Source organism: Colobus angolensis, unplaced genomic scaffold, assembly GCF_000951035.1.
Source record: "Colobus angolensis palliatus isolate OR3802 unplaced genomic scaffold, Cang.pa_1.0 Scaffold386, whole genome shotgun sequence".
NCBI classification, from domain to species: Eukaryota; Metazoa; Chordata; class Mammalia; order Primates; family Cercopithecidae; genus Colobus; species Colobus angolensis.
Window position 1 is genome coordinate 2,051,091 of NW_012117221.1, and position 15,632 is coordinate 2,066,722.

Genomic DNA, 15,632 nt, shown 5'->3' on the forward strand with positions numbered 1-15,632 from the left:
AAGAGGGTAGATCCTACGTGTTCTCAAAACACACACACAAAGGTAACCATGTGAGGTGACAGTTCACTAGCTTGATTGCAGTGATCATTTCATAATATATATGTATACCAAAACATCACCTTGTTCGCCTTAAACATGTACAATTTCTGTTTGTGAGTTATACCACCAATAACCTAAACAATTAAAAGTCTAATTTTTTTTTTTTTTTAAAAAGGAGTCTCAAAGAATAATGCTTTGCTCTCTACTTGCACCTGGCCCTACCATTGTCCGTCTAAAGCAGGGTGCCCTAAGATTGATTGGCTGCAGCCCTGAAAGTTGAGAACTAGGACACAAGACAAGAAAGGGAAGAAGGGGAAGGGAGAGAAGGATGCGGAGAACAAAATGTGTCAATGTGTGAAATTTTAGTTCGATGTTGTAAAACAGGAAAACAAAACAAAACAAATTCTATGACTAACCCAATAACAAAAAATGTCTTATGGCAATGGCACCTTCCAAGGCGTAGAATTCATTTATTATTGTCATTTTCACTACTGTTTTCGCTGAAGTTTCTTTTCTGTTACTTGAACAAAATCATTTTTCTCGTAATTTGTTAATAAAATTGTTCCATTTTATCTGTCTATCCTACATCCCTTCGAAGACAGTACATAAACAAATGAACATGCTTTTCCAGCTTGTAACTTGAGGCATGGTAGAATGAGAATTAGATGAGGAGCTGGAAGACTGGGGTTGTAAATGCCCCTCTTTAGTTAATGTGATTTTGGGGTCCATTTACCACTCAGACACTGATTTTCTCATATCTACACTAACACAGATGTTAGGTGACTGTCAAAGATGATCTCTAATGGTATAATTAGAGACATCAGGGCTAATGTTCTCTAATTTTGTCCAGTTACAATAAAGTAACTTGGAGTCCCTCTTCTTCTTTACCTCACTAAGAACATTTCAAGTGTCATTTAAAATTTGATTCTTGTTTGTCAATGTGTTTTTTGGCTCTTCTGTGGAAACTGCTACAGTCTTAAGCCTGTCAAGGGAGTATAAAGACATCCAAAGAAAATTGGAAGACTGGACCGGGCGTGGTGGCTCACTCCTGTAGTCCCAGCACTTTGGGGGCCGAGGTGGGAGGATTATGATGAGGTCAGGAGATCAAGACTATCCTGGCTAACACGGTGAAAACCTCGTATCTACTAAAAATACAAACAAATTAGCCAGGCGTGGTGGCATGTTCCTGTAGTCCCAGCTACTTGGGAGGCTGAGGCAGGAGAATCACTTGAATCCGGGAGGCAGAGATTGCAGTGAGCCGAAATCACGCCACTGCACTCCAGTCTGGACAAGACAGCAAGACTCCATCTCAAAAAGTAAATAAATAAAATCAAATTGAGAGGCTGACAATATAACTTCACTAATTTGTCTATGTAAAAATAGTAATAAAGAAAATGGAAAAGTATATACTTTTTAAGTTTCTAGTATTCTCAAAAGACTCATATGAGGTTAGAACTGGAAGTTGAATGATTATTCTCTGTCAAAGTTCAGGAATAACAAGAGTAGGATAGTTTAAGATAGGTGCGGCCTTATTGAGACCCAAACTTATTTATTCAACATGTGACTCACAAAAAGTGAAAGGCAAAATAGATTTATCACCTCAGATTCTAAAACAGGAATAAAACAAACAAAATGACTTTCATCCAGGAAGAAAGCAAAAGTACATCCGCAGTTCTTACGGTCAGAGAGTGTGTGCTGCCCTTAGAGCCAAGTTTAGTTCTTGGTAATTCTACCCAAGTCTGAAAGGAAATCAAGATGACTGTCCACATTGACGCAAATCACAGGACATGAAGGCAATGTCAGGCATTTCAGGTTGTAAAAGTAGCAAACCAGAAATCCCATGGAGGAAAACACAGAGAATCCTATAGTCCTGATACCGTGTTTGGTGGACTGAACAAAGACGAACGCGGAGCTGGGAGATATTTGGCACAGAATAAAACAGAGTTTGAATTGCGGCTCTTCACTCACTACAAGTTAGTAAACTAATGCCATAGCACACTACTCAGTACAATGGGTACTCTGAAAGAAGCGAGTGCTCTCTTTCTTCCCTGCTATGAACCTGCCAGTAAACCAAAACCCTGAACAGTTAGAGCCAAAGAGCAAGAGAAAGTCTAGCAACGTGTCCCAAAGTGATTAGAAACTGTCTTGCTTTCCTCCTATGGAAATACCAAGCATTTTTTTATGGAAGTCTGAATTCACAGATGAAATTCAGAGTAAATAGTAATATTCCTTTTGTTTTACAATCTTGGAAATAGTGGTTGGCATGGAGGGAGCAGAGCTTGCTTTTTAAAAAGAAAATTATTTGTATTTTTATAACCAGATTTATTTAAAGTTATACCAGTAATATATCTCTGTTATTTTGGCATGCAACTAATATAGAAAAATTTCATGTCCCTCTTGCTTTGTCCAATAAATATAATTTCTAAAATATTTCAGAAGTTGAATAATTTTACTTATTAGAAGAATTTTATAAAATAAACAGCCAAATCACCTAGGTTGTCTTTTAGAATTTTCTTAAAGGGGGCCTTATCTATATTTAGACATATTTTTAAGAGGCAGTAGTTTTGGTTAAAAATACATGACCTGTGAAGTCCTTTTATCTTACTACCTGTGTAAACCAAAATAATTACATGTAACAAGTCTTATGTGGAATAATTCAGCAGCCAGTTTGAAAGAGGCTAATATTTCTGGCTATGTTAATCAGAAGAACTATGGAAATGTCTCTTGGTTTATTATCCCTTTTTCTATGATTCATAAACAGACATTATTACAACTGCATAAACATGAACCCTACTGGGCCACATTCTTTTTTTTTTTTTTTTTTTTTTCCCCCAAGATGGAGTCTTGCTCTGTCACCAGGCTGGAGTGCAGTGGCACCATCTCAGCTCACTGCAACCTCCGCCTCCTGGGTTCAAGCGATTCTCCTGCCTCAGCGTCTCGAGTAGTTAGAACTATAGGCAGGTGCCGCTAAGTCCAGCTAATTTTTTGTATTTTTGGTAGAGACGGGGTTTCACCATGGTAGCCAGGATGGTCTTGATCTCCTAACCTTGTGATCTGCCTGCCTTGGTCTTCCAAAGTGCTGGGATTATAGGCATGAGCCACCGCACCCTGCTGGGCCACATTCTAACAGTTCCACAGGGTATTCCCAGCCAGCTGGAACTATCTGCAAGACAGGGCCATTGAGGCCAGAATACCTTTCAGAGGTCTTCGCTAGCTAAGGTCAAATCATAAAATTATCAGATTATCCATAGCTGGGGGTAGATTCTCTCAAGACAGCATTAGTAATATATTAATGATACATTGAGAAGTAGTCCACGGGTCTATAACTGCGCTATCCCCTTCAAAGAGTTTTTACACACATTATGTCAGGTACGAATTATTATGCCTATTTAATAGAGCTTCCTATCCTACTGCTTCTTTTTAGAAAAAAAAGTTTTATTATGATTCTTATTATATACATTTAAGGTGTAAAACATGATGTTTAGATAAACATATACCATGACATGATTACTACAGTCAAGCAAATTAACAGGTCCATCTCCTCACATAGTTATGGCTAACTCAGAAAGAGAGAACAAAACACCCAGAGCAGGGAGCTGTTTCTCCAGCTCTCTCAGGTCTATATGCCTGAGTGACTTGGAGAAAATCATGTATTTCCTGTAGCTACCAGACATAGTCACCTCAATTAAGTATTCTGTTTTGCTTAGGCGTACCTTGGTAAAAGCTCGCAGTACTAATCTGGACTCACCCCTTTGATCTTTGAAACCTGAGGCATGAAAAAATATCAAAATGGAGGGCAGAGGGATTTGTTTTTATTTTCAGATCATCAAAAATACTAAACTGTTGATCAGAACGATCCATTAAGAAAGAAAAACAAACTCAAACTATGACTAACAGGGCCTGCTGTGCGTGAGTCACAAACTGAATCAAGCAAGGCCTCTGGAAGCAGGGGGGAAAGCATTCAGGAGCCACTTCGTACTCCGGCATGAACCTCCTAACATGTTGGTCTCTTTGCTGAACTATTTCAACACCTGGATGAAGTCCAGGAGCAGAGAGGTCAGGCAGCTTAAAAACTGCTTCTCTTTCCTACCAAGGATGTTTTCAGTGACCTTGAGGAGGTGTTTAAGAATGACTTTCTTAGGTGTGAACATGAAAACAGTGGGACTTAGGGCAACATTTGGGGAGATTTCTTGCTTCAAAGTTGTCTCTGAGGCATTGCGCATTCCTGCTTCTTGCAGGAGGGAAATATCTTTGCAAAGGATTTTGCAAACTGCTCTGCTTTTGCTTATCTAAACTGGAAAGAGATATAAACAAAATATAAAATACAAAATAGCATAAAGTCTGTTGATTGAGCATAGAGGCTTGGGGTCTTTAGCTTTTTTTCTCGTTGTTGCTTTGTATTAAAATTCAGTCAAGTCCAAATATTTTCAGTCCCCTTGATCTAACTTGGATACTCATATAATGAGACATTGCACTCCTGATAAATATGATAATGATGAGTTTAGTTTCAATTCCAACTGAGTACATGTCTCTTAAAAATATTTTTCTCTTCACTTTGTAAATTTCTCATAGAGTCTAGGTTGCTTATCTGGGGAAAATGCCTCAATACTTGATCTGATCTGGAAAGATTCCCAGTTAAGGTAAATTGATACTCACATAAGCCAGTTTTTATCATAAGAATTGAGACCAGTAGCGAAGGTAAAGAATAAAAAGCTAGTTTGACAAACGTTCACTGCGTAGGATAGCTACACAGTGCTTGGTGCCAGGGATAGCCAGCCACCTGGCAGCTAGGAAGAAAGCTGGCCTTACCTCAGAGCTTTCTTCTTCCTGGCTAGTCAAACTGTGAAAATCCTCTCTCACGCAATGCAATAAAATAATTGGCTCCAAAATGTCTCATTCTCAGCCTCATTCCCTAATATTGGACAGAGGAATCTCTTTCAGCCAAGCAGCCAAGCTCAGGCCAACATAGGACGTACCTCCACTCCTTTAAGATAAAGTCAGGGCATAACACCAGCTGATTCCTTAATTGTCATTTCACTCCAGTGTCTCTCAAATTGGCATCATGTTTCCCTCTTCTAAGTAGTGTTAATTAAAGATTAGTTATTGAAAAAGTGGTACTGTGCTCAAGAAAACAATGAAAAAAGAACCACCATTTAAATAAATGCCACCACCTTAACAATGACATTTGTCAGATACATATTTTGCTTATGGTTGGTTGATTTGTTAAGGTAATTGTTACTCCTGTTTTCTAATGACTTCTCATTTGTTCTCTCTTCTAGGACTAGGGAAGGCACTGTAACATAATGATTAAAAGCATAGGCTTTGGTGTCAGACACACTAGGATGCAAATTCTAACTATGCAACCTTGTAAAATGTGCCGGGCAGCTATCTTTCCTGTGGAGCTGAAGTAATGTTGACTAATATATATGCATTTGTATAAATTAAGCTGTTAATTGTGTGTCAATATTGTATTGATATGTTGGCTCTTTAAGGACATTTGATTTTCTGGTTTAAGTAGTACCTCCTGCATGAACCTCCTAACGTGTTGGTCTCTTTGCTGAACTATTTCAACACCTGGATGAAGTCCAGGAGGAGAGAGGTCAGGCAGTTTAAAAACTGCTTCTCTTTCCTACTAAGGATGTTTTCAGTGACCTTGAGGTATTATGTATGTATTATGTATGTCATGCCTCGAAGACAGACTTGGCTTCACAACCATTTTTCTTGATAACCATCCACCTATCTGACATGCATTTATGGGGAACTGAACAGGAGTTATGAAAATAAGTCCTCAAGTCTGCAACCTTTCATACTTAACTGTCATCTGCAGGACACTGAAGACATATATCGGAGGATCCACACTGTATATCATTCATACCTTGTATTGGTTATCTATGGCTGTATAACAAATCAGCCCAAAGCTTAGTGACTTAAACCAATAGCTATTAGTGCTCACACAAGTCTGTGGTTCAACTGGCTGGTTTTGCTGATTTGGTTTTGCTTCTAGGCAGGACTGCCTGATCTTGGCTGGTCAAGTTCCTGTGATTGACAGGTTGAAAGGGTGCTAGTTGGTTCAGAATAGCCTTCTGCATACCTTGGATGGTTGTTGTTGGTTCCCACCTGGGGCAGTGGGGATAAACGGGCCATGTGTGTTTCATCTTCTAGCATGCTGGCTCTTGCTTGCTTATAGCCCCAGGTTCCATAAACAGAGAGCAAGCCACAATGTGCAAGAATTTTAGTTTCTGCTCATTCATTCTAAAATACATCACAAGGCTAATCTAGATTCAAATTATGGAGAAAAATGCTACTTCTTGAGGGAAGAGCTACAAAGTCACATTGCAAGGGCATGGGCATAGGGAAAGAAAATCTTTTGGCTATTTTTGCAGTGTACCACATGCACTTGATTATAATCTTAATGCTTTTCCCTTCAAATCTACTGACGTAGTATAGTAGGAAATCCTTGACTGAGTTCTATCTTTTATTTTCCTTTACTCCATCAGGTTTCTTCTGGGTCCATTCAAGAGAGTGTGAAAGACCGAGTGATTGACTCAAGACTGCAGCTGTTTATCACCAAGCCAGGACTCTACACATGCATAGCTACCAATAAGCATGGGGAGAAGTTCAGTACTGCCAAGGCTGCAGCCACCATCAGCATAGCAGGTAGGATGCCCCTTCACATTTGCATTGTTTCAGGAGAGGGGAGAGTTGATACTATTCTACAATATCCAGCATTGGAGAAAATCTCCCTTTTCTTTTATCTCTTATTTCAATTGCATTTGGGCTATTTCCTTCTCCATGGGGATACTCCAGAGGTAACCTAGATATGGATTTTGGCAGATTTGCTGCCTGAAAAACTAAATCCTCGATACCTGCTCAAGTGATAGGTAACAGCTTCCAAGAACTCACTTTTTCCTTACTTCCTTTCTTTCCATTTTTCTTATCTTTTTTCCTTTTCTCCATTTCTCTTTCCTTCCTGCCTTCCTCCTTCACCCCTTCCCTCCCTCCCTCCCTAACTTCCTTCCTTCCTTCCTCCCTCCCTCACTTTCTTCCCTTCCTTCCCTTCGTCCTCTCCCTTCCTTCCTCCCTCCTTTTCTGCCTTCTTTCCTCCCTCCCTCCCTTCCTTCCTCCCTCTTCCCTTCCCTCCCTCCCTCTTTTCCTTTTCTTTCTTTAATTTCCTTTCCTTTTCCCCACTCTTCATTTTCTCTCTTGGTTGATCAAACTTTCCAAAGCTCTCATGGAAAAAGTTGGCAGACTTTCAACATGGTCATGCCAATTTCTACATGGCTATTTCTTGTGGGCATTTTTACCTATGAGCATGATCCTTGTGGTCTTTCCCTTTCCTGCTTCAGCAAGCCACAGCAGGACTTACAGGTGTTTTCAAGAAAAAGGCTGACACATGGATTTCTAGGATATTTGTGTTGAGTTCTAAAGGTTTATTTTTAAAATGTAAATGTCCCAAAGGCTTCTGAGAACATTTATAGAATTCCTAGAGATGGAAATAATCCCTGTATCAGGAAATGCCAGGCATATTAGATTCACAGCGTGCCTATGGCTCAAGGGTCAGGAGAGAGGTGCTTGGCCTGACATGTAAGGCAAGCATGGATAGAGCTTGTGCCTAGGGCCAACTCCCTACAGCCTGCTGTTTCTTATTACAGTACCACCTCTTTGATCTGATGGGGAACTTTCCATTAATGTCTGTGGTTTGTAATATGAGGTGAATAAAAGCCACAGATAAATGATAAGGAGCACCGGACAAGGCTGGCCCTCTGGGACATGCCTGTGAAGGAAAAGGAAGACTTCAAAATTAAGGCTCCCTCTCCTTTCTCCCCCAGTGATATCTCTGCCTACCATGTCTTCAGACATCATATCAATTATTCTAGCATTTCCACAGATGTGAAATTATTTCTCCCAGAAAATGAAAAGTCTTCTAAAAGTAAATTCAACTCAATTTAACAAATAATAATATCATATAATTAGTAATAGTAAAATAATATGATATAAATAGTAATAAGAATTACTATTTACATAGCACTTTGCTGTTTATAAAGCACTTTTACATGCATTTATTGAATACTCTAGATGACACCCATTGTGTTGGGTAGAGTAAGAGATGAAAAGTTAATTTAAAAACAGGTCCTACCTTCCAGGGACTCTAAATCTAGAAGGAAGTCAGTTAGTCACATATATTATGGCACAGACTGTACTCTATTGCAGAAGCATACACAAAATACAACATCAGAACAAGAGAGGGAGGGTGTCAGGGAATCCTTGGAAAAAAGGTATCATTGGAGCAGAAGATGTGGATATGAGATAATCAGGTTGAAGTCAAACCTTTCAAACCTGTTCAGAAAACAGCAAATCAGTGATCAAGGCTAGACCATGAGAGAGACAGCAGGGAGGTGGAAAGTGGAAACAAAGGTTGAAACATGGGCTCTAGCCAGGTTATGAAGAGCCTGCATAGGTCAAGTATATTATTTCATTGATGAGAAGTCATTTAATGATTTAGAAGAAATAAGTGTAATAGTCAGATATATCCTCTAGCAAATTAGCAGATGCTGAGGTGTCAGGAGGTTGGGAAGTGTGGCAAGGGGTCAGGAGGCTCTTCCAGGTGTCTCAAAAAGTCATGAAGGTCTGAACAGCAGCAGCAGCATTGGTACAAAGGGAAGAGGAGAGATGCACAGGACAAATATGGATAGAAATAAGGTTTGCAAATGCTTGAAAATGGCAGTGGGCTAGAAGAATGAGTTCAGATATGTCTGATTTTGAAAGGTGCCCAGGACAAACAATAATATATAAACACAAAGCATATGAACAGGAGAAGGTCCAGGAGATAATAGAATACTCAAAAATGTTGATGCCTTTGAATTACCTGGAATTATTCTGGTCTCACTGTCTTTGTCTGATTTGACATTTGATCAAGACCTACTGTTAAATAAACATATATTTATAAAAATCTCTCAATCTATATTTAGAAAACATATATGTATGTGTGTATGTATGTTTATATACACACACATAGAGAGAGAGAATCACATTTACATATGAAAACTCAATCTAAGAAAATAAACTGATCTACTTTAATTTACCCTGCACTTTCACTGGGCAGAAGAAAAATATTAATGTTACCAATTTTAGGAGAGTTTCATTTCAGGTCATTATTCAGTCACTCAAAGATACCTCTGCCAGAGCTCTTTCTCCCTATTCTTCCTTCCTTCTCTTTCCCTAGACAGCAAAGGAGAAGAGGATTTGTATTTAGGCAGTGGTGTCTTCTGGACACCCCCTACACCACTGCTACCCCCTGGGTCTCTATTGAAGTCTGCAGCTGAGGAACTTGTGATTTTATCTCTTGGCTTGGTTAGGGCCCAGGGGATCTCCCTGGCTGGCTCAGCCTCTTTGAGACATCTTTTGGAGCAGCACAGCCCTCTGCATGTCAGCCAAATCCTTCATCATGCCCTTGTCTACACTCTGCTCTGCAACCTCGGCAGCTAGGTCTCCCTGTCTGTCCCTACTGTGGCCCTGTCACTGGCCTGCTGAATTTCAACACAGCTCCTTCAGTATTATACCCTCACAGGGCCTGAAGCAGCTTCTAGATCACTTTCAAGGCATACAAAATTCAGGAGAGATTTGGGCTTGCTAACTCAATTCTGCTGTCTTCCCAACCTTGTCATGCTACCACTTTCACATTAATGTTGCTATCCATGTTGGAGTAAGGGATCCCTGTGGGTTTTTTTCCTATAGCATCCTAAATAAGAAATTAGAAAAACTCTCTGTTTTTGGCTTTTTCCTTAATTGATCAATACACCTCTATTCTAGGATTCGGGTTCAGAAAAGGGATCTATAAAATCTATAAAATATCCAAATTTTAAATTTCCCTACCTTCCTTCTTTTCACAGCATACCAAGCGGGAAGAGCAGGTGGTCAGGAATCTCCCCCAGCCTTCAGTTCAGTAATCTTTTAGAGCCGACTCGTCATGAGTACAAAGGTGGTTGTGAAGGCAGTGCTGTAACCACTGAGGGGAACCTAATAAAATGGGTATATCTACTCCACACAAGGGGAGATTCATCCCATGGACACAATCTTTAAGATGCTGAGATTAAAGGGCATGATTGCCACCATGCTATATGCAGCAACATCATCTCTTCATCCCTGTCCTAGCCCAAATGAGAACCTGATCCAACTCCATAAATAGAACACCAACAGGGAAATCTGTAACCTTAAAAAATGGCATCTTCCAGTGGTAGAAAGAGCCTAAAGGTCTGAGACAGGCAGTACAGGAAGGCCCTGTCCTAGGGTGTAGGGAGAGGTCATCCTAGATATCAGTAGACCAGAGTGAGGATGGGGCAATCAGCAACGGCCACCTAGGAAAAATAACAGTGGGATTTGCATGGGGGAAGGGATGGTGGGAGCAATGCAAAGATTGGCATGTGGCAGCAGACAGCAGCTTGCAATCTGCTGCAGCAGCAGAGGTGAGTGCCTATGAAGAGCAGTCATCTCTGTAGGAATAACGGTTGTGTAGACTAGAACCAGTTATGACTTTTCATGAGCTTGACAATGGCAGTGTGATGGAGGTCAGCTTTAGAGTGAGGAGAAGTTGGGGACCCTGGAAGTGAGGCTTGAAGCCACTCTGGACAGGGGTATGTTTATAGTAGCTACCCAAGGAATTTGGGTAGAGGTAGAGCAGGCAGCATAAGGAGAGGGTTAACCTATAACTGGGACCTGGGACTTTGCCCTTCTGAACTGCAAAGACAACAATTAAATCTGACCATATGCAGAATCATAGTGCTGTACAATGTTCACTGTCAAGTAAAGAAATGAGAGTTGTTAACAACTGAAAAATGGAAAAGACTAAAAAAGTCTAGCATGGATATGATAAATGAGAAACATGTCTATTAATTAAAAAATTGCTACACATCTAGCACTATTCCTTGATATAAGACCCTTTTGTCCAGTCCCTGATTTATTTATCTGGTTGATTCTCACTGGTTATTAGGGGACCTGACACTCCCAGACCTTTCCCAAAATTTCCCCAGGCAGACCTAATAAGGACGTGCCATGAGTGTGATTGAATAAGACTTCTGATGTCCCATGAGACATCTTCCAGTTTCTCCTCCTCTTTGACCTGCTCTTGTGAGTTAGACCTGCTAGAAGCCCCATGAAGGTCCCTCAGGAATCACTGAGGAAACTACCTCCCAACCTGGGGTGCTCTGTGGACTGATATTTTAGGGAACTGAGGCTACTTCGATGAAAAAGTGATCCTTGAAGCCTCTTTCATTCAGGGTCATTTGAAAGAAGCATGGCCTTATGCTCCCCCAGATCTCCCAGAACTCAAGTTTGGTATTTGATTTCTCCATTTCTGCTTTTGGCCCCTCTCTCTCGGCATTCGAAGAGGTTGGCTGGAAGTCCAGAGCTTCAAGTCAGACATGGCGCCTCTTTGCCATTCTGGCAATGCTTCCTTAATGCCAAACTCTGCTGTCTTCATTTAGCCATCTCTACCCTCCCCTGTGTGACTAGTACCCCTAGTAGTCAAGAGCCCCCTCCGTCACATTCCTCATGTTTCCCTTTGAAACTTCTACTCCATCTGTTTATTTGTTCTTCCCAGCAGGAAAACTGGAAATGGAAAAAGCTGATCTTATGCTTATGCTTAGGATTATGTCTGATGATATTTCTAGTGTTTGAAGGATAACAAAAAAAAAAGATCAGCCTTCATTTTTCCAAAACCCTTCCGTGTGTCTGCCCAAATCCTTATGCATTGTTTTAGACATGTGATATATTTCTTTCTGACTCATTTACATTTACTGTTAGTCATCAAGAGGAGTCAGAAAAACTTTTGGAACCTTCCCCTATGAACCAGGAAGTTGCATTTCCCCTCCAGTCACAAACCCACAAGGCTCAAGTTGAGAAGTAAACTTGCCAGGATGCTGGGCAATTGACAAGATGCTTCTCTTTGTCATCAGAACACTAGGCCCTGTGGAAGAAAGCAAGATAGCCCATGATACCTATAGTGAGCATAGTCCCAGAAGAGCTGGAGACCATCAAAATGGACACAGGGATTCAGAAGAGAAAAATACAGGCCGGGTGTGGTGATTCATGCCTGTAACCCCAGCACTTTGAGAGTCCGAGGTGGGCAGATCACCTGAGGTCAGGAGTTCGAGACCAGCCTGGGCAACATGGTGAAGCCCTATTTCTACTAAAAAATACAAAAATTAGCCAGGTATGGTGATGCATGCCTGTAATCCCAGCTACTTGGGAGGCTGAGGCATGAGAATCACTTGCACCTGGGAGTCGGAGGCTGTAGTGAGCTGAAATTGCGTCACTGCACTCCAGCCTGAGCAATAGAGTGAGACTCCATCGCAAAAGAGAGAGAGAGAAAGAAAATACGTATTTGTATTTCGCATTCTCAATGGCACCAACAGGTCCTTCATCGGAAAGTGAGGTCCATGGTTCTGTCCATGGTTATCCAGTCTCAGAGTACAGGGATGAGCCTATGGTCACACACCCATCTAACGTAAGCCACTCCCCGTTCTACCAACAACCCCCACTTTCTATGTTGCCCTTTCTTTGAATTGACCTCAGGGTCTGAGACTTTGTTCACTAAATTTAAAAGTCACATGAATACAGGTAGTATTATCAAAACTGAGCAGGAGGGAAAAATCTGATGTGGTAGTACAGGAGTCTCCCAAACTCCCCAGATGAACCACATGGTTTTATTTTTCTTATTTCAAAAGAGGTGATGTTTCATAAAACTACAGTAAAAAAAAAATAGAACTTTGAACTCTATTTCATAATCAGTGTAGCTGATTGAATGTACTGACATGTTTGACATGTTTCGTGCTCTTTCTCATGTCTGATAGCCACACTTCTGCTTCCTCCCAATGTTGGAGACAATTCTTGAGACTTGGTAACAGAGCAGTAGCACGTAATTTGCTTTACTACTCAATGCTTCAACCATCAGTGGTAGAGAGTGCTCTTATCAACAAAACAGACACTATCCCTGGCATTCCATGCTGGCTTTGTCTGGTTTTAAATTAATTAAAGTTGTTTTGTTTTTGTTTTTAATAAAAGGGAAAAGGATAAATGGTAACAGCCAGTAGCCACACTAAATTGCTCCCAGATGTTCTGCAGTTAGGCATAAAAGGTAAGCATTCTTTTACAATCAGGCAGCTTTCTTATATTAGAACAGTTCTATGTTTCAGAAGAGAGCCAATGTTTTTACTGACTTCTAGATAATTGTAAAGATACTACAAATGTTGGTGGATATTTTAAGAATTTTTAAATACTACAAATATTGGTTAGATATTTTGAGAATTTTTAAAAAATTGAATTCTGAGCTTAAAGCACTTTATAGTTGCAAGGTTCTTGGACCCCTTCCTCATTTCCTAGCCACACCCCCCACCACAAAAAGAAAAGAGATTGTAAGTGGAGACATTTCCTATAGAAGCTCATTATCTCCTCCCAAGTACTATGGCTGGATTCTCTTTGGCATTGACTTATCTCCATGCTCTTGGAACCTCCTTCCACATTACAAAATGAGGGCTCTTTAATTTACATAACCTTGGCCCCCTTGTTTTTCAATAGATCTTCCTGCTCAGCTGCTATTAGAATCTGCCTTTGTGCTTCCAAATTATATGCCATTTTCTCTGGAGGAATTTTCAAGTATTCCAATGTTTTTCCTCTCACCATGCTACTTGCACAATGGCAGAATTGCCTTGAGATTTGGGAGCATGAAGGCACTTCTTTCCTGAGTTCAGCAGTGACATAGAGTCCTCTTCATTCTCTTCCATAGCCTTTGGTCATTTTAATTAAGAGACTCTTGCAGGCCTCTTGCCCAGTTCGCTAAAATTTAAATTCTCTACAATTTATAATTTGTAGACATCATTGGCATCATCTCTTAGATGATCAAAATATCAATCCTACAGCCCAGCCTGCCTAGCTCAGCAAAAGAGAGAGAACCTACTAGATTTTTTCAGAATGGAAATAGGTATAAAATTTATAAGATTTAGCTATTGTCCAGCAACTTATCTGGTAGCTGGAGTCCTGCAAATCTTAGACATATCTTGATATTTCCTTCATAGTCACTCCAGAGTCTGTTAGTTCTTATGTATAAAGAATTTTCACAAAGAAATCCAGCTTTTCTCACTGCTAGAAGGATGTCACCTTCGGTCCCTAAGCAAAGTGACTCATTTAGGGGAGGGATAAAATTTTAGGGCTAGTATTGGCTAAAACCCTATTCTGGGTCAAAAGTTTGTTTGTAAAGCCCATTGTAGACAACTTTGAATCACTCATAAATGGGAACCAGAGAGGTAATGAAGATCTGAGGCTATATGTGTAACCAGCGTATTGAACAATTTAAACTTGACAGGTACACAGAGAAAATGTTGTCTTCTGCAACCACTGGGGACTGAGGAATTATGCTTTTTAGACTCTCCTTGCCCCTCCTGAGAGCAAATCCTTTACAAACTTTCAGGCGGATTCCATAATTTCCAGGTAATGTTTAGAGATTAAAAACCCAGACTGATCTAGTTTAAAACTCTATTCTTATATAATTTAAACCTCATCTGCTTCACTCTCTCCACGGCCAGCCATTCTTTCATTCAGGAACATGGAAAGTAGACAAAATTAGTCTCCTACTGTTATGCACCCTTCCCTTCTTCCCTTTCCTCCTGTTCCTCTTCATCTCTGGCATATTTAAGGAGAAGAGGATTTACAAGAAAGGGGGCAAATGTGTTTTCCTAAATGGAATATGTTTTAGTTCTTTCTCTGTTAATTGTTATTGCTTCTCTGACTAATAATAATAATGCTAACAATTGCAAGGTACATTCTCAGTGCCCAGTGCTTTATATATACATGAATTTATTTAATACCCACATCTCAATGAACTGGATACTTTTATTATCCCCACTTCACAGATGAGCAAACTAATGTTCAGAAAGGTGCCCAGGCTGACATAGCTAGTAAATGGCAGAACCGGTATTGAAACCCAGCAGGTGCAGCATCCAGACTTTTAATGCCTTGATGGGTTATTAATGTCTCTCTATTGCAGGCACCTGAATACTGACTGTCTCCTAGGACATTTGGGTTCTTTGGAGGGTCCTTCAGAGCACTGTGTATTGCATAGTGCCCTGATGTGGGAGATTCTTTACTGGTTCAACCTCTCATAATCCCCAGTCCCTGATCTCAATCCCTACTGAGGTAACCTGAAATTGCTTATGCCTGGGGTTCTTTGTCTGGTGTCCAGTCTTCTTGGTAACTTAGCTACCTTCATAGCATCCACTAAACACACAGGAATGTCCTATGTCCCTGCCGTCCCAATGGTGGGGAGCTCTACTCCTGGATCCTCTCTCTCTGCCCTCAGATTGTTGCAATTCTTTTTAGACAGTAATATTATTAAAAAAAAAAAAAAAAAAAGACAAAACAAACCCTTTCCTTGTCTCTGAGTCCTAGTTTCTTAATTCTTAGGGAGTTGAAAAATCACTCCATGAGATGTGTTGTTATCATTTACATCACTCAAGAACGAGAAGATCTAGGGAAATAATTCATCCCTTTCTCCTTGTATTTGCTGAGATGCCCTTCATCTGTTTTTTTTTTTTTTTTTTTTT

The 15,632-nt window shown here is 40.3% G+C and overlaps 1 protein-coding gene across 3 annotated transcripts in view; it reads left to right on the forward strand.

Annotated features, from left to right (window-relative positions):
• The window catches only part of MUSK (muscle, skeletal, receptor tyrosine kinase), a 132,241-nt gene that overhangs the window by 77,103 nt on the left and 39,506 nt on the right, over positions 1-15,632 (forward strand). For all 3 annotated transcript variants that reach the window (XM_011954607.1, XM_011954606.1, XM_011954609.1), the window contains one exon: positions 6,537-6,696. In XM_011954607.1, coding sequence (XP_011809997.1) covers positions 6,537-6,696 — 160 coding nt within the window. The remainder of the gene's footprint in view (positions 1-6,536; positions 6,697-15,632) is intronic.